Here is an 18,162-nt window from a genome sequence, read left to right as displayed (position 1 = left end):
CAGCTGTTCAGATCCTGCACTGGCTCAGGGGCACCACTGACTGAGGAAACTGAATGACCGTGCAATGTGGCTAACAAACAGTGTGTGTGTGTGTGTGTGTGTGTGTGCGCGCATCAGCGAGACCACGTGATGTTACACTATAAGCCATGTTATCAAATCCTGTGAGACCCACTTTATGAAAAAAAAAAAAGGTGCACATCAATAAATCACAATTTCCTTGCAGAGTGGCCGTGATGTGGAGCAGAAACATAACTGCTGATGTTCGCTGAGCGACCACGCTGCGTGTCTCTGTGCGTTAAACAAACGCACACTCCATCTGAGGTGAGGGATCATCGTGACGCATCACAAGTGCAACCTTACACAAGCCCGGGGTTTAGCCCAATAAACAAAGTAACACGTTAAATTGGCTTAAAATAAATGTCAAGCACCATTAGCCGCCCTAATCCACCGCTGGGTCCTAATTTAAATCGGCCAGTGTGACACGGCTCGCACAGCAGCGAGCATGCGAGGCCTGCAGCGTGCAAGAGACGACAAATAAAGACATAAGAAGAAAAACATGCCGAGTCCTTCCACGACAGGACCCCCCCTCCCTTCACATCACTTTCTGTGGCCAGCCAGCTCAGCGCTATTTACGGGAACCCCTTTGTTGCAGGAAACAGATTATCCAGTCACTAAAGCCATGCCCCGTTACAACAAACCGAGCCAACAATGCAGCCCGTATGACCAAAGTGTGGCGGCATAGCTGATAAACAAACAACCACGGATCGATTCAACTTGTCAACAAGGTTAATACGTCACATGTCTGTCTCTGTGCAGCCAATCCGACATTTAAATAAAAAAAGAAAAGAGATCCTACAGACGAGCGATTGATCAGCAGCAGTTTGTCTCTCCGCGAGGTAAACAAAACTTTGTCAGGAAGCTGTGGCCACAATAACATGCACTGTCGGCCACAACAACAACACCGCCACAGTCATCGACACCGCGGCTCCAGCCCCTCTGTCCGTCCCGATACTTACTGTGTTTGTCATGAAAGCTGCTACTAGCGGCAGCTCAGCCCGCAGGATCGCACACTCGCAGCTCTGCGCGGCCAGCAGGCCCGCACAATACAGACCTGCGATGATGACTGCATACATCCCCAAGGTTGACTCATGCTATGCTGCTGACCTCACTCACGGGTACTTTTTCCCTCACCACCGCCACCACCCCTCCCGCTATGAAGTCAAGAGGAAAAGGGGGTCGACGTCGGTGCGTAAACAGAGTTCTTCCCGGTCGGAAACGGAGCGCTATCTGCAGAAACGCGGGCGCACTGCCGCCGCTGTCTGTTGCACATTATTGCACTAAGATTGCACAAAAAAACTCACGCTGGCAATGCGGCCTTTTGCTGTACACCGAATCTCTCCGTGTCTCTGCTTGTCTTGTGACCCCCCTCCTCTCCCCTCCCCAGCAGCCAGCTCGCTGGCCACACCTACTTCCATGCCCATATAAGGCCTTCCTCCGACAGTCAAGGCGCTGTAATTTACGGAGCAAGATCCCTCTCAGTCCATGCGGGAAATTCCAACACACAGGGAGGACCGCGGGGATGAGGAGGGAGGGCACACCACGCTTACATTCACTTTTCAAGTCGCTCTTCGCTTTTATTCGTTAAGGTTTTGCTGACGAAATTCTTCTTAAAAATGCATGCGTGGTGTTTCCACACGACACACAGAAAGTCTTATTTATGGAAGCTGCAGAAAAGCCTCAGAGAGTGCGGGAGAAAATAAATATGACAATACATTTTTGTGTATATTGGAGCTGCTGGTCATGTTTTCAGTAATTAATGTAGAAAGAAAAAGAAACTGTGTTTGTAAGGAGGGAGCCAGTTTGGTATTGTTACTGAATAAATGACTAACACAAAGAATACATTGGGGCTGCAACAAACAATTATTTTCATTATCGATTTATCTGCGGATTATTTTCTCGATTTATCATCAACTTTCCAGAGCCCACGGTGGCGTCTTCAAATGTTGGTATTTGTTCGACTGATATTCTTACATTTAAGATAAGATAAACCTTTATTGAAATTCGGTTGTTGCAGCAGCACAATGACAGCAATAAGTACAGATATGTATAGAGGTAAAAATAAAATAAATAACAGAGTATATAAAAACTAGAAAAAAAAAGAATGCAAAATAGAAACTACACATAAGCATTTGGAGACAAAGATTACAAGGTAAAGCAACAACATGTCTATGTAAACAGAAAACTAATACATGATACAATTAAGTAATGGAACCTAGTTTGTCTGTATTAATATAGAGAATGTAATATAAGTATAAGTATAATATAATGAGATAGTATGGTATGCGATATAGTATAAGGTGAAATTAAGTGATATGGTATAATATATATAGTATAGTGCAGCAAATATAACATAGTATAGTAAAAGAACATATGGTATAGCAATGTTACATACAGTAGTATGTAAATTTCAAAGATATTCAACTTAAAATGATAAAATCCTCAAATTGAACCAGAGCATGTCAGGCATTTCTGCTGTGGTTATCAAAATACAACTTACAAGTAGAAAGACATAAAGTCTCATTTGTGTTTTAATGAGTTAAAAACAGTATTATGTTAATGTTTAACTGGCCAAATTGGCATTTGTCACAGCAGATATTTTTGACATCTCAAAGCAGGAAAAGCACAGCTGTAATAAATAATGTTAATAGCGGCTGTATGTCATTCAAGTGTGCCAGGGTCCAGGGAGCTGGAGCTTACTGGGACACCCGATAGAGCAATCATTAATGTTAGTAGTTACACATGTACCTCTTCTTGCTATGTTGAATGACATAGTCTGCCATGAAAATGCCTATTTCAAGATAAAAAGAATAGATTAGCTAGCCGTTGCTGTGAGCTGCCATTGACAGCGATGTGCTGTATCATTAAGATCAGTGTCAGTTGTTCAGCATCAGTGTGTTCATGTGAGTTTCATATCAGGATGAAATAATACCCAGTGAATGAATAATGAATCCTTAACCAAATGTTGCAAGGCGATCTGTGGCCTACTCAGTGATGTAATGTCAAACAAATGAAAGGATACAATAAAAAGTGATCCGGATCACCATGAGGCAAACACCCATCTGTATAAAGCAGTCCTGAAACAATTTGCAGATTCATTAATTACTCAAACCAGCCGAAAATTAATCAATATTGATAATTTATTCTAGGGCCGAAAATGAATCTGCAACTACTGTACATATAGGTGTCCATCACTAGTCTGCATTTTGACGTGTCACAAAAGGGAAAGCACATGCGTGAGTAATAACATTAATGATGACTGAATTCCATTTAGCTGTTGTGCAAGCTGGCTCACTGTCACAGCCTACTGGGACACTTAAAAAAATTCGTGACACAATATGACAAGTCAAAGTGTCTGCTGTGAAAAAGGGGCAGTTGTAATGGGAGGTCAAACTGCCTGCTGGTCAGCGATGTTGGACATGTTGCAATATCATGGCAGAGCAGGCATGTGCCAGCCAGACGCTGCAGGGCTGCAGTCTCTCTCTCTCTCTCTCTCTGGCCCTTAAAATAACGTGCAAAGCCTGAAAACATTCACAGATGCAGTCGACAAAAAGTCGAGTCAGACTGACATGCCTCCCTGCGATGACACTGTCACTGCACTGGGGACTGTGGTGTGACTGTGTGTGTGTGTGTGTTTGTGTCAAATTTTTCTCAACATGAAGCTGACAGCAGTAAGGCTGAAACCATTAGTCGATTAACTAATTAGATATAATTAGATCAGAAGTTATTTTTCAACCAAAAATGCTAAATATTTGATGGTTGCAGCCCCTTGAAGGTGAAGATCTGCAACTTTTCTCTGTTTTATTTCATTGTCAAGAGATTATCTTTGGGTTTCTGACTGTTGGTCAGACAAAACAAGCAATTTGAAGGAAATGGTGAGAGACATTTTGTAGTCCAAACCCTTAATCGAGAAATTAATGATTAATGATGAATGAAAAGAATCAATAGTTGCAACCCAAGATACCAATATCCCGTGTTTTCCCCACTCTTATTGTGATGCCTTTATGAAATATCAAGAGCAATTTTGAGGGAATTAAATGTCACTGCTACTATATTGACTAGCAGTAAAATAATAATCTGACATTGTCAAATTTAGCATACATAGCAATATATTCTGCTGATCATGTTGCTCACACCGTTTTTATATACAAACTTTCGCTTCAAGTGATATAATATGAATGGCACACTGGGTGTCTTTCCTCTGGGACCTTTTGGGATTTTGACATTTCGTGTGTGTGTGTGTGTGTGTGTGTGTGTGTGGTGGGATGAAGGGGGGGTCAGGTCAGGTAAAGCTAGCTATATTCACAACCGCTCCTTGCTGCTAGCTGTTTATAAACAACACATTAATGGGGCTAATGACAGCGTACTAAACCATCAGTTTACCCATAAACAAACACATAGCACCAGTTGGCATGCATAACTTACAGTACTTACATTAAACTCTGCCCCTCCATGGCACATACGTCTTCATTTCCCCGTTTTGACGGTGCCCTGCTGCAGCTAAAGTTGACGGTAAGCTAGTGTAACGGCAGCGACTAACTACTGAAACCCCATAAAGTTTTTTTTTATTTTTTTCAGATTCCTCCACAAGGCGTCACTTCCCAGTTCCACTTTGAAACACTTTTAGCTAGCAATCGATACTGCAATCTGTCTGTGGGACCTACCCGCGTTTATAATCTTTGATGACAAACGGACCGATTGCATTGGCAACGTCGACTGTAATGGCAAATGTAGTTAAAGTCACTGCTGATTATGTTCAATAGCTGCATTGTTGATGAACTGGAAATAATAAAATAGATTGTTGAGGGCGCGTTCCGTTTCTGATTTGCCGTAGCTGCCTTAACGGTTCAACTGCACATAGGAAAAGACCACCTATGACTGGCAAGATAGTACTCATCCAGTACACCGGAACAATGGGGAAATAATGTCGCACTTTCGTATAACGACCTCACATTAGCATTTAGATTATTAAAATAAATAAATAGATAAATAGTTAGCTAATACATTAATTCGACATGTCTTATTAGGCATGCGCAAAATGAACCGGCTTCCTGCTAAACATTAAAAAATAATTATAAGACATATCGACTGTGAGTGTCACACAGGGCTGTCACTGTCACTAACTGTTTCATTAAGTGTGTTTAAAAAATAGATGCGAAATCAAATGTGACATGCTGATTGACTCCCAGCTAAAAAAAAAAAAACGGTCCTAACTGTCTAACGGAATTTAAGCGAAGACGGAAGTTGGTAACAGGGAAGCCTCTCACTTTACGCTGAAAGAGTGGTCTGTTGACTTTCAGCTGGCGTTCAGACAGAACAGAAGACAGCAGGTGGCGGTATGCACCTATAAACGTTGGTTTGCGATCCGCCATTAAATCGGAGAAGAAGAAGAGGAAACCAGAACAGAAGGAAGTAGTTCACACAATATCAACACTGTGTTTGGAATAGGTTTTGTAATTAGTTTGCCATTTTCTCTTGTTGCCATTTAATGTAAAACACTCTGTAACACCGTGACCTTAGCGCACATAAGAGGTTTGTTGCCAGGTCTGTTTATCAAGTCAGGTACCACTTAGCTTAGATATCAAGGCTACCGTTACTTTTCAATGATGCAGGTGCAGAGAGTCGTTCTCAACTCACGACCAGGTAGGAAACGGTGTCCTGTGCTGCAACATTACTCTCGCGTGGCCAACGTTTACTCAAACTACTTATTTACTTACAGGTAAAAGCGGGGTGCCAGTTCCTGAAAATTTCTGCCTGGAGGAGTCGACTTTAGCAACTGACCTGGAAGATGGGGAGGTCCTTGTTCGGACGCTTTACCTCTCAGTCGACCCTTACATGGTATTGAGACAATCAGAATGGACAAAAGGGTTTAAGTTCATAATATGCATTAAAGTTGTAGTTCAGTGAAGAAACAAGGACTCAAGCTTCTTCTTGTCACTGCAATTAGACAACCAAATTTATATCATACAGGCAACCAGTCCACCTATGGCAGCCAATGTCCAAGACTCTAGCACGAAACCACAGGAAAAGCTTCCCCATCTCCATCCCTCCGACTTGTCTTTCTGTCTTCAGAGATGCAGAATGAATGAAGACACCGGTGCTGATTACTTGACTCCATGGCAGCTGTCTGAGTGTGTGGATGGCGGAGGGGTAGGTGTGGTTGAGTCCAGCCGCTGCAGCACTTGCACTGAGGGAGATGTGGTCACTTCATTCAACTGGACTTGGCAGACCTATGCTGTTATGAAAGGAGGTGTCTTACAGAAGGTGGGGCATATGTCAATATTGGGATATACTATGTCATTGTAGGTGGATTTGGTCACATTTCCTCTTGCAGAAAGGAGAATGCCTTTTAAAATGCATGCATGTGACAAGAAATCCTGCTACGAACACTAACATTACTTAATATTAGCAGTTGTGATATTACCTTCTGTTTATTGCAGGTTGATCCACAGTTGGTTAATGGGCACTTGTCTTACTTTTTGGGTGCAATTGGCATAACAGGCCTCACTGCACTGTTGGGAGTAAGAGAGAAGGGTAATGTGACCAAAGGGGCCAGTCAGACCATGGCGGTGAGTGGCGCGGCTGGGGCCTGTGGCTCCATAGCTGGACAGGTAAATACAGACAATTTCAGATTTTGGACTATAAAGCCTTTGATGTCTTATATACAGCTGTAGATATCTGAGATACTGGCAAAATGCATGGAAGCAGCATTCTTAAAATTGTAGGTTTTCTGCATGTTTACTCTCCTATACACTGAGTTTTCTGTTATCTTGTAATTTATGAAAATGCAAGTAGATAATTGGAGTGAATTAAAAAAAAATTCAGTGGGTTTAAAAGTAAGAAGGATAATGGCAAGATTTTTGTTGGTAACTATAATTGTTATATTTCAGAAGCCACACACACACACACAGGGTAGCAGATCTAATCTAGCTAAGCACAGATGCTCAGAATAAACAAAGATTAGAGTACAAAGAAAAGGAAGTGAAATAATGTATCATTTCACCCTGCTTTCATTTTTCCAGATTGGCAGGCTGGATGGTTGTGTAAGAGTGGTTGGGATTTGCGGTTCTAATGACAAGTGCAGCGCTTTAGTGGAAGACCTGGGATTTTCTGCAGCCATCAACTATCACCAAGAGGACGTCCCTACAAGGCTCAAGGAGTGCTGCCCTGATGGGATAGATGTTTACTTTGACAATGTGGGAGGTGCCATCAGTGATACTGTAATCACTCAGGTACTGCTTGAGTTGCGTCTGTGTGTGCAGAGCATAATCTACCAGATGGTATTTGTTGTTTATTTGGCCGGAGGATGTGTGAATTCTGAGGTGTCAATTGGCTTTTCTTTCCCTAATTGTACTGCCAACATTTGCAAAATTATAAAAGGTGGAAATCTCACACATTGACCTCCAACTCTCTTCTTACCTCCAGATGAACAACGGCGGCCACGTGATCCTGTGTGGGCAGATCTCACAGTACAACAAGGATGTGCCGTATCCTCCGCCCCTGAGCGAGGAGATACAGGAGACCTTGCGAAGTAAGAACATCAGCCGGGAGCGATTTATGGTGCTTAACTACATGAACAAAGCTGACGCTGCCCTCTGTGAGCTCAGCCAGTGGGTTAAATCAGGCCAAATCAAGGTAAGGAGGAGATGATGATGATGTGTGGTTGACTGTGTGGGAGTCCTTGTTTGTTTGCAAAATGCATGCCTCTTCCGCATGCCTCTTCCCTGTCTTTCGTATAATTTAGTTGTGATTGTGCTTCTATCCTGCAGGTGCTGGAAACTGTGGTGAATGGCATTGAAAATATGGGAGGTATGTGGCTTTTAATTCTAGCATATTTATACCTGCGGGTTGTATGTACGTTCCATTCCCATGAGGTGACTGTGACCTCACATCCGTCCCCTGTGAACGCGATATCTCTAGTGATTCTAGTTCTTTATTGTATGACTTTAAAATTAACTTGGCAGGAGGAATCATTCTTTCCTTTTCTTGCAGATGCATTTTGCTCTATGATGAAAGGGGGAAACATTGGCAAGCAAATTATAAAGATATCAGCGTGAAGAAAATCACTGTGGCTGCCAGCAGAGACTGCTCTCACCAGACGCCTAGGGAAATCAACCAACAGCTGCCTTCCTATCACTGCCATTAACACTAACTTAATGAACTCCAGTAAGATATTGCATTGCTTAGCGGATGCCAATTTATTATAATTATGAACCATAAATGAAAAATCACACAATGTTTTTTGAAATTGTGTTCTTGAGACAAATAAACTGAAATGTAAAGAGTGATCGGAAGACGCCATGGATTTTAATACTTATGGTTTTAGATTTCAAACTTTGACAAACTACTCAGACATAATACTGTTACTGGGTTTTTTTTTTTACTGATTGGAAGTAAAATAACTATCATCAGTGGAGCAATCTCCTAGCTAGCTTAACTGAAAACACTGCTAGCTTATCACACAAAGCACCAACCTTCTCAGCTAGCTACCTAGACGAAGCTAACTAACTTCAGAAAACCAGAGACAGTTTAGAAAAATGATCTTTGATAAAACTACTCCAGCCAGTGAATGTAATGTTAATCATCTATATAATGTACTGCATATTGCTTTTGCATCCCTGTATTAGTAGCAAAAGGCTGGCAAGCTAACAATAGCTAAAGTTAGCTAGCTAACACTACTTGGAAGTTCAGACACTTTCTTTGTAACATTATCATCTTCAACTACATGTCCCTTGCCTTTGGACTTTGTTTCATCCTTGACATTGTGTAAATGTAATTTAACCCCACTTTCTCATAATGTTTATCTAAAGATTTTCAAGTAGCATTTGCTTGCTAATTTTAGCTTTCTAGCTAAAGTGCTTTTGTGACTACAGAGAGTGATGTTACAGCAGTCAGCCGCATATGATGATAAATATTACATGCACTGGTTTTGTTTTAAGAAGCGCTAGTGGGCAGTAGACAAATGATTAAATGTGTACAAGACCAATCAAATGGGAAAGTAAGGACTTGAAAAGTAAAATTAATGTATAGGAAAAAAATGTAATGATATAACTAACAGTATAAGAGTATATAGACATAATCTGTTGCATTTTTGACTCACTTTTGTCAGTGTCTTGTTCACTCGTGTCACATTATGTGACAATGACGTGAAGACACACACAAAGTATATGATTTACTGTAATGAACATTTTATTCCACAGCACTATAAACCATTAATAAAATAAAATTGTGGTTGGCTCTAATTTCAGTTGTCACGAGAAAAATATGTGTCAGGTGTAAAATCGTCTATTCATTCATATACTTCAGTGTTCGAACAAAGGAAGGGATGCAGAATAAGTCAAGTGAACACCAGTACATGACTTACAGTATATTCCTTGGTGATGGTGGTGGAGTCGATGTGTGTTTTTCTTGTGAACAGTCAGATCAGTGTACAGAACACCAGATTCTTAGTTAAACATAATCAGTGAGCATCAATTAACCATCGAAACTAGGTTTTGGTGCTTTTCTGCAAAAAAATAAAGAAAGAAAAACAGTCCCATGCATAATTTGGAGGTGGAAGTGAAATATAGTCATCTCTCTTTACCCTCAAAATCGATTCAATACTGCCTCCTTGTGGACAGATTACAAGATTACATAGTTTATGAGAGGTAACGAGCGGCATTAGAAAAGAACAAAAACAAAAAATTTAAATATATGTCTTTATGCTGGATCTACACACTTGGTAATACTCCCATATGAAATGATAACTGATGACTTGTCTATGCAGATAGGAGGGAAAAAAAAGTTATTAAACCATTGCCAGCAAGAGTGCACATAATTCAATTTTCTCAATGTCTTGCAGCTGTTCTAATATTAAACTGCATGTCTTACCACAGCGCCGAGCAATTATTCTGCACTCACGAGTCACGCTGGGTATGGTTTGAAAAAAAAGAAAAGGAAGGATCTTACTCTGTTGGAACATTGCTTCTATTAAAAGACTTGATAAATGTGGTCTTCACCCTATTTATGTCTCTTTTTTTTAGATCAGTTTGTTCTTGTGGAATCCAGCACCTGCTACTACTGACTAGAAAGGATTGAATTTGAGTGCAACAGACAGTTACCCGCTCTCACACCTTCACAAAAAAGAAAAAAGGAATTCACATTCTGAGCAACACAGACAAACATGTCAAATTAACTTCCAACGCAGGGAATGCTCTTTTATCTTATCCTAACCACCACTGACCATGAGGGAAAAGTACCCATTTCCAGTGCAGATATATAACATGAAAGGGGGGGGGGTCACTCAATACAATCAGAATTAATAAAAAAAATAAAAAAAAAACAGCATAGTACTGGTTCATCTCATATCATCACATCTATAAACACATTCTGGGTTTTTTTTTTAAGCCACCACACATCTCGATTGTTTGACATGGTTTTAGTTCACTGAGCTACTATGGAGTATAAAACATTGTCCTGAAATACTACTGGGACCAGCCTATTGTTCAAGTGCTCGCATTCCTGAGAAACAAACAGCTGCTTCCTGTAGTCACGTTTGAAGGAGCACGTAGAGTCGGGCCGGCTTGTTTTTGTGTTTTGGTGAAAACTGGCATTGACGTCTTTGATATGACTATTAAATGCAAATATTGAGAAGTTTTTAGTGGCAGTTGTGTGCAATGGAATTAATTTTATTTAAAAACACTTTCAATCATGAACTACTTGTACACAGCTCAACTACAGTATGTGATTGATTTGTAATATCCTTCCTTTGATTTCCTGTAATTATGTGTAGAATAAACATGAAAATATGATCGTCTAGGTTGAATTACCTGTGTCATCTTCAAAGTTACCACGCTCGGTCAGCCATGGGAAGTTAGGAAAAAGCTTACAGTATACAAAATGATGCGTACACCTGTCTTATCCACATGATTTGTGTGTCGTAAGGTAAACACGAGGATCGGTTTGGCACGTCCAGCCTTCATTAGTGAATGAAAATGGTTTTCAGAGGGAGGAATAAAAGGTGAAATCTTTCTTATTCATCCTTTGGCAGTGGCGAAGTGGCATTCGGCCAAGGCAACACTTCCAAAAAGTGCTAAAGCTCAAGTAAATGAGTCAGCTTAAACCACAGAAGAATACAGCTCATACAGTATACTGTCAACTGCGGCACACACTCGTCCTCACATAGCTCAAATAGGCCATTTAACCCTTCATGTATCCAAGGTGTTTTGTCTTTTTTACACTGTACACATTGCTATGAATATGGCCAGAAATGTGCTCACTGGTGCTTTACAATAACATGCATATTAAGTAAACAATACTATCTAGAAACAGGAGAGTGAGTGATGTACTGTGAAGTGGCTTTGAAAGTAGGACAGAAAGAAAAAAGGGGGGAGGGGGGCTGCTGTGTGGGGGATATTGAGGCTTCCAGGGTGGATAGAGACAGCAAAATATATCTGTGAGTCAGGCTCAAGGGAAAACCGTGGTGGTACAGTGCAATTACTGTCAAGAGGGAGAGACGCTCTTGCTGTTGTCACGAATGAGAGGGGCGGGGCCTGTCCAGGCGCGGTACACCAATAGCAGACTGAGCCCTAGCGCCCACGTGCGGACAGGAGACAGGAAAAAGGCCATGAGGCCGTAGGTCTCCAGGAGAAAGTAGCAGGAGTGGGCCTGCCAGGTGAGCAGCAGCAGCATGAAGACGTGAACCGCCAGAGTCCGCCAGCGGCAGCCCGGCCGCAGGAAGTGGGATCGGAAGGTGTTGCCGCGGCAACGGTGGTGGAGGCTCCAGCACAGGTAAGAGGTGAGGGGCATGTTGAAGAACAGCAGCTGGCAGAGAGGAAATGAGTCCAGTTAAATGTTGAGATTAGACTTTAAAATAAGATGAAGCCTCGATAGCCTCGATCGCTATGGGTTGTTTCACAAGACAATATTCACACAGTAAGGGGACAACAAAGTCATACCTGCAATAACTTATTTTTTGGCCACACAAGCTGTCAACACAACACTGACATATTACCATCAAGTTTATATGGCGAACATTAACACTAATTTGGGATTGTATTTCTGGCCACCTCAGGATGGTCTCCACCGCTTTGAGAGTGGTGAGAGTGAACCAAGTCAGTAAAGTTGTGGGCCGGAAAACCAAAACAATGAGCTGAAAGTTGCTATAAAGCTCTGCAGAGCTGAAGGTAACCGAGTTGGGTAATAATTATCTGTGGGTTCATCACAAGGAGTGACTACTTTCACATGCAAGTAGTCATGTGACTTTTTGATAATAAAAAACATTTCAGCTGCTTTAAGTTATTGAAAAGCATAACGTGAAAACATGTGAAGTTATAGCCTATGCATGCAAATATGAGCCACACAAAGCATATCAGCAGAAGGTGTTGCTCATGTACAGACACTGATACTGAGATGTGTTGAATAAAGTAAATGTTCTTACCTGAACAACTCCAACAACATAAGTGAGACTGCCCTCCAGGAAGTGTCCATCGATGAACACCCCAAAGGCGAAGCAGGCACCATTATGGCCATCTATCAGCTCGCCTATGAACCACGGACCTGAAGGACGAGAGGGAGAATGTGACAACCACAAACTATATTATGTAGTAGATTTGAGTCTTTAATTCAATGATATTGTGTAGATTTTCCATTTTCCAAAACCTCTGAAAGTAGAAGCAGAAAACACAGGGAATAAGACAGAGCAGCTGACCCACCTAAGGCTGTACACAGGTTGAACAGCAGCAGAGAGTAGTAGAAGGTGTCCATTGTACTGACCAGATGAAGCGACATACACACTTGAGAGGTCAATCCTGCAGATGATAGACAAAACAAAAATGTAATCATTTATTTTGCTTCAGTGCACAATCAGACTTTTACATCAGTTAATTGCGCTTCAGTTGCCAGTAATTAAAATCAAATTATGATGATTAATTAGTTCATTTGAAGGGGCGGTCAGTGACAGCTCACCTCTCCCAGAAGGTACACGCAGGAGCCTGAAGGCCAGCAGCACACCAACATTCAGCAGCATCATAAATATGAAGGCCACTCTGCCCAGGATGTAGTGGTCTGTGAGGAGGATGAAGGACTGCACGAAGCCAAAGCTGGGAGTCAGGTCGTCCTCCAGAGTAAAGTGCTGCTCCCGCACTGACGACCGGCCTGCCGAGTCCTGACCCACACACAAACACACAAAAAGATAAGGAATTGTCAAGTCTACAAATTTAAGAAAGAGCACAATAAAATCTGCACAATAGTAGAATTGCCATCATTGAAAGCGATCAATATTAAGTAGTGTATCTAAGCCGCAGTGCCCACATAATTCAACTCAAGCAAACAACCCTACCAAATTGAATCAAGACCTATGAAATATTTAAAAGTCTCAGAAGTGGAAGATAATGAATGCTGCGCAGACCTCCACTTTAACTCTGATGGTGTGCAGTCCAGTGAGGTAGAGAGACGGATCCCACAGCAGAACATAGAGAGGACCTCCAGCAGAGTGGCCTTTCCCCAGAGGTTCCCCATCTACACTCACATGCACCGCTGTGATTGGAGCCTCTGAGAAGGCCAAGATCCTGTTGAGAACCAACAAAATTAATGTTTTAATATTGAAAATTAGATAAAAGGCGGTGTCATCATGCTTACTCGTTGCCCAGTGAGAAACACTTTGATGAACCTCTGCCAAGGATGCAAACATTTGTTACTTAAAAATGTGAAATGTTTATCTAATTACAGGGAATATATGCTTGTTATTTTCATTTATTCATGAAGAATTCTGCCAAAATGTTTACAAATGCCTTGTCTCCTAATGTTAACAAGCCCTTTGAAAGACTCCTGGATCCAGATCTAACTAACTTACATGGTCTGTGGGACGTGACCTAACTTTCTTCTAAACTGTTACTAACTTTTCGTGATATACAGCTCTGCTAGTAGTAATCAAACACACAAAACCAAACACATGACCTCCTGGGCAGAGGTAAGTTTATTTAACAGTGATGTATTACGAGATTAGAGGTGCTCTGAAGAAATGTGTGTGAAGGAAATTGGAGAAACCAAGTGCTGTGGAAGCACGTATAGTGAAGCCAGTGAAGGTTCATGGTCCAACAAACAGAACGCACCTGATGTGTGTCGATCTCCGTATTCGACCCAGCGGCTCCACTCCGGGATGCAGGTACTGAGCGTCCTTGGGGTTGGTGATGAGCACTGCAGGCCACTGCTCAAACTTCAGGTCAGAGAAACTCAGCAGGTCATGGTCTAAGGCCAGAACCCTGTACCTGGAGACAGATGTGAGACAGGGTTTCTGGAGGGTTCTCAAACTTAAATTTAAGACCTTTTTAAGACTTTTTTTTAAAATATCACAGAGAATGCAATTCACAACTGTTTCACGATCACACTGATACACCACAGTATGAAAATACAAACAGGGACGATATGGCCTAAAATGATTTAGCATGATGACACACTTTTTTCAGTACTTCCCAACAGTATATAACAACAATTGCTAATGATATAATGAATCAAATTATTAAAAAAAATATATAAAAACAAAGTAATAACAAGAGGAGTAAAAAAAACACAGAAATATGTTGTGATCCTGTTGTTTTCAGTACCTGCGGTTGTCCATCCAATCGCCCAGCTCCAGCTCCAGGGTGCCTTGGGGATGTCGGCTGTGGAGGACGGGCATCAGGCCACCCAGTGTGTGCAGGTGGCCACACAGATACGCAACTGCAGATCTAAACACAAGAAGTCCAAATGTAAGAACTGTTGTAACATAATGCGACATAATTTAAATATGTATTTACACACCCAATATTTAAAAAGAAACTGGTTTAGTGTCTAACATCTGGTGTTTCTTTACCTCATCATGTCCCGCACTCCTGGAGAAGGTGAGACGACAGTGGAGGTGGTGTAGTGGCCAAACCAGATCGACTGGTTGCTTTTCAGACTCTCAGCTCTGAACGTGTCCAGCAAGTCCATTTGAGTCTGTCATAAAAAAACACTATAATAACTACATGTTCCATTACATCCATTATCTACAGTGTATAAGTGTTATATTTATTCCTTTGAAGACAGAGTGAATATTTTCATTTCAGAAGATTCACATTTACAGCACCGCTTACCATTTAAAGTAAGAGGATACTGGACGTTTTGTGCTGTAACTGTCAGTTGTATGTGTTAGTACAACCTTCTATTTGCTTATTTCTTAAACAAACCACATTTTCTTTTCTGTTTACGATTCAATGGCAACATTTTAGGATTTAGGATTACGACCTTAAATCATTTAAGTCTCCTCTAATCTTTAACAAATCCAACTGTAATGAAAGAACCAGTGATCGCAGTTTTCAAAGTTTCTCTGCCTTCTGAAGTTTGTCATAAATTCAGCGAATGTTTATCTTCTGTCATGAGAAGGTGAGAGACAGCTGTACCTGGTTGAGAATACCAAAGAAATTGTACGGCCTCTTGGGTCCTGGAGTCAGAGTGGCATCCGCACAGACAAAGGAGTAGTTGCCAAAGGGAGTCTTGTGAACGTAGTGGAAAGAGCCTACTTTCTGATTAGCCGAGTATTTCCTAGAGACAATTGAAAAAAGTCAAGATACTGTGTTCTGGGATGGAGCCAGCAGTTCCAATCCTACCAGAGATAATTTAATGCATTTTAAAAAAATTAATTAGGCTTGTATAAGAGACAGACTTTGTCTGGCAGAGGATGACCACAACATTAACAATATTAGGGAGATAAAAGATCAATCAGCATTAACAGAAGCAGCAATGTCACATAAAACATAATTTGTGTCATAAGACAACAGAGTCGGTCTGCTCATGTAGATTCTGCTTCTATTTTGGTCCTCAGGGAGCTCAGACAGCTTGGCTTATTGTCAATAAATAGGTCTGCAACTACTCATGTTTCAGAGGCATTGAAGTTACTATGCGCTGTGATCGACTTCACACTCAGGTTGCTGCATTAAGACATGCAGCAGTAGACTCTGACTGGATCTAAAATTGAGCATTTACTGTATCATTGACCATTTCATACTGACCCGTAATAATTGTTGATGCTGTCCAGTGAAATAATATTGAAGGCATCTGTCAGAAGAAATGAAATAATGGTGAGATTCAGCAGAACATAAACTATAAAAGAGGTAATTGACAAGACGACAGCCTTAAGATTTACTGCTAAGGACCAGAATGTCTAATGATGAAATTCCCCACAGAGTGACACATATTTAATCCAGGAATCAGACTTCCTCATCTTACAGCAAAATATCGAACAAAATCTGTTGTTATAACCCACTAACAGATAAACTGACACACACCAACAACTGTGATCAATAACAGAATAGCCAGCGAAATGTCAGAGAAACTCCAGATCCAATAACTAGCTTTCTTTTTTTGACAGTTACAAAGTAAGGATATCTTGTTTCACATTTAATAGCATGAGATCCAATAACAGAGGGGAGAAGCAGCATTGAAGAGGAGGAGTAGGATGACTTCCTGTGTGATGCTAAAATGCACCACAGTTAATGGATTCTTGAGAAAATCTTTATTGTACACTGTGTCAAATACAGATCTTGAATCTTGAATCCCTACTCTACCCAGTGAGTTTAAAGAGAACATTAAAGTGCTGCGGTTAATCACCATGATTTCCACGGATGTCTATCCACCGAGTGCGCTCCATCACACGGGACCTCTTCAGGATGTTGTGGTAAGCCTGCCACTCCACCTCATGCTGGAGGGAACCCACCTTACTCTCTGTTTTAGCATCTGTCAGATCCCCTGTGGAGTGGAAGAAGATACAGCTGAAAAACAACATGGCATCTGGGAAGCAGCATTTTTCTTTTTGGACATGAGGGCCACACCCAGTCAGCCTCATTACAATGCTAAGACTTTCCGAGTATCTTAAACTAGTTAAAGAGGGGGGGTTACTGTACCTGTTGCAAGCACTAGAGCTGGCTTGATGACTTCAATTGTGTCAGTGCAGAACTTTTCAAAATCTGGAATCCGTCTTGGGTCATGAAATCGACTAATGTGAATGTCGGACACCTTGAACAGAATCAGGGATAAAAAAAAAATTTAAAAATAGTATTAGATCTGGGGTTTTTTCTAGCCTTTTTTTAAACACAGCAGTATGACAGCTGGAAAACACAAACGGTGCAAAGTCTGACTACAACTTCCTGTGTTGCTGAACCACCTTTTTGCCTGACAATGACACACTTCTGTGGTCAGTGACCCCTTTCTGTCAATCATTCGGAGAGAGTTCAGTGGGTGAACTACCATAGCTAGCTTCCTATAACAACACTGCCAAGCCAAATGTAGATATTCTAATTCACTTTAAATGTAAGGCTATATACATGAAACTTTAAATACTGGTTGAACTTAGAAAACAGCATTCCGTTTACGGTTACGGCTTGCAAGACCAAACAAAGCTAGCAAGCAAGACGGAATAAAGCCCACCTGTATAAACCAGAATATATTGTTCAACTCGCCGCCGGGAAATGGTGGAGAACTCCTCTTAGATTCATCTCCATCGCCGACAGTCGGGTGCTGAACGCTCCGTTTAGGGTGCCAAGCCGTGTCATAGCTGTCCAGCACCCAAGAGGTGATGCACGCCAGGGCCAGTCCGAGGATAACCAGTGCACCGAACAGCTTCAGCATCCTCCTGTAGTGGCGAGAGAGGGGGCTAGCTGCCGCCGTCTGTCCCGAACAGAAAAAAGCTAGCTACTGGTGGAAATAGCTAAGGGCACGAATCACACTAAGCTACAAATACAGTGAACCATTTAGCTACATGGCTAAGATCTCAGACTCAGACCGTTTCTGTCGCTGCCATCGCGGCCACAGGAGATGCATTGAGGTGCGGGGTTCATTCACGGCTCCGTTCAGCTGCCTTCAGAGGCGGAGGAGGTAGCTCAGCAGGTTAGCTAGCAGCTAGCTACCTACCAGCTACCAACACAGCACACTGGCCGGTTGGATCGGGAAACGTCACAACAGATGAAAGGGAAGTGTGTGGTGAAGAGCTCTCACTCCGACATTGTTTTCCGGGTACTGCAATCGAACGCAATCCTTGTGCACCTGCTATCGCGAGGAGTTTCGGGAATTACCTGGGCTTTAAGTAATTTGCTGCTACTAATAAGTAGTTGT

General features: G+C 41.7%; 2 protein-coding genes across 6 annotated transcripts; one reads left to right on the top strand and one right to left on the bottom strand.

The window, feature by feature from the left end:
* The first annotated feature begins 5,572 nt into the window (after positions 1-5,572).
* ptgr2 (prostaglandin reductase 2) lies at positions 5,573-8,422 on the top strand. Of its 3 annotated transcripts, XM_070920251.1 has the most exons (8): positions 5,573-5,700; positions 5,777-5,895; positions 6,130-6,321; positions 6,498-6,668; positions 7,080-7,289; positions 7,483-7,692; positions 7,827-7,866; positions 8,050-8,422. In XM_070920251.1, the coding sequence occupies exons 1-8, from the start codon at positions 5,661-5,663 to the stop codon at positions 8,112-8,114; spliced, it is 1,047 nt and encodes a 348-aa protein (XP_070776352.1). In that variant the 5' UTR covers positions 5,573-5,660; the 3' UTR covers positions 8,115-8,422. The 3 variants fall into 3 exon arrangements, with proteins under 3 accessions (XP_070776352.1, XP_070776354.1, XP_070776353.1); XM_070920253.1 differs by lacking the exon at positions 7,080-7,289; XM_070920252.1 differs by lacking the exon at positions 6,498-6,668 and having other exon boundaries at positions 6,130-6,332; positions 7,088-7,289.
* A 3,116-nt stretch (positions 8,423-11,538) lies between these two features.
* On the bottom strand, positions 11,539-17,871 carry tmem62 (transmembrane protein 62). Of its 3 annotated transcripts, none has more exons than XM_070920522.1 (14): positions 17,834-17,871; positions 17,479-17,683; positions 16,956-17,067; positions 16,663-16,800; positions 16,065-16,110; positions 15,456-15,597; positions 14,888-15,012; positions 14,640-14,762; positions 14,148-14,303; positions 13,445-13,604; positions 13,003-13,201; positions 12,750-12,845; positions 12,476-12,594; positions 11,539-11,859 (listed from the first exon to the last, which is right to left on the bottom strand). In XM_070920522.1, the coding sequence occupies exons 1-14, from the start codon at positions 17,869-17,871 to the stop codon at positions 11,539-11,541; spliced, it is 1,980 nt and encodes a 659-aa protein (XP_070776623.1). The 3 variants fall into 3 exon arrangements, with proteins under 3 accessions (XP_070776623.1, XP_070776622.1, XP_070776624.1); XM_070920521.1 differs by having other exon boundaries at positions 17,479-17,718; positions 17,834-17,851; XM_070920523.1 differs by lacking the exon at positions 17,834-17,871 and having other exon boundaries at positions 12,750-12,854; positions 17,479-17,679.
* Positions 17,872-18,162: the final 291 nt, after the last annotated feature.

This window comes from Enoplosus armatus, chromosome 15 (genome assembly GCF_043641665.1).
Source record: "Enoplosus armatus isolate fEnoArm2 chromosome 15, fEnoArm2.hap1, whole genome shotgun sequence".
In the NCBI taxonomy this organism is placed as follows: Eukaryota; Metazoa; Chordata; class Actinopteri; order Centrarchiformes; family Enoplosidae; genus Enoplosus; species Enoplosus armatus.
The sequence above is the reverse complement of the archived record's forward strand: the minus strand, read 5'-3'. Positions and strand labels throughout refer to the sequence as shown.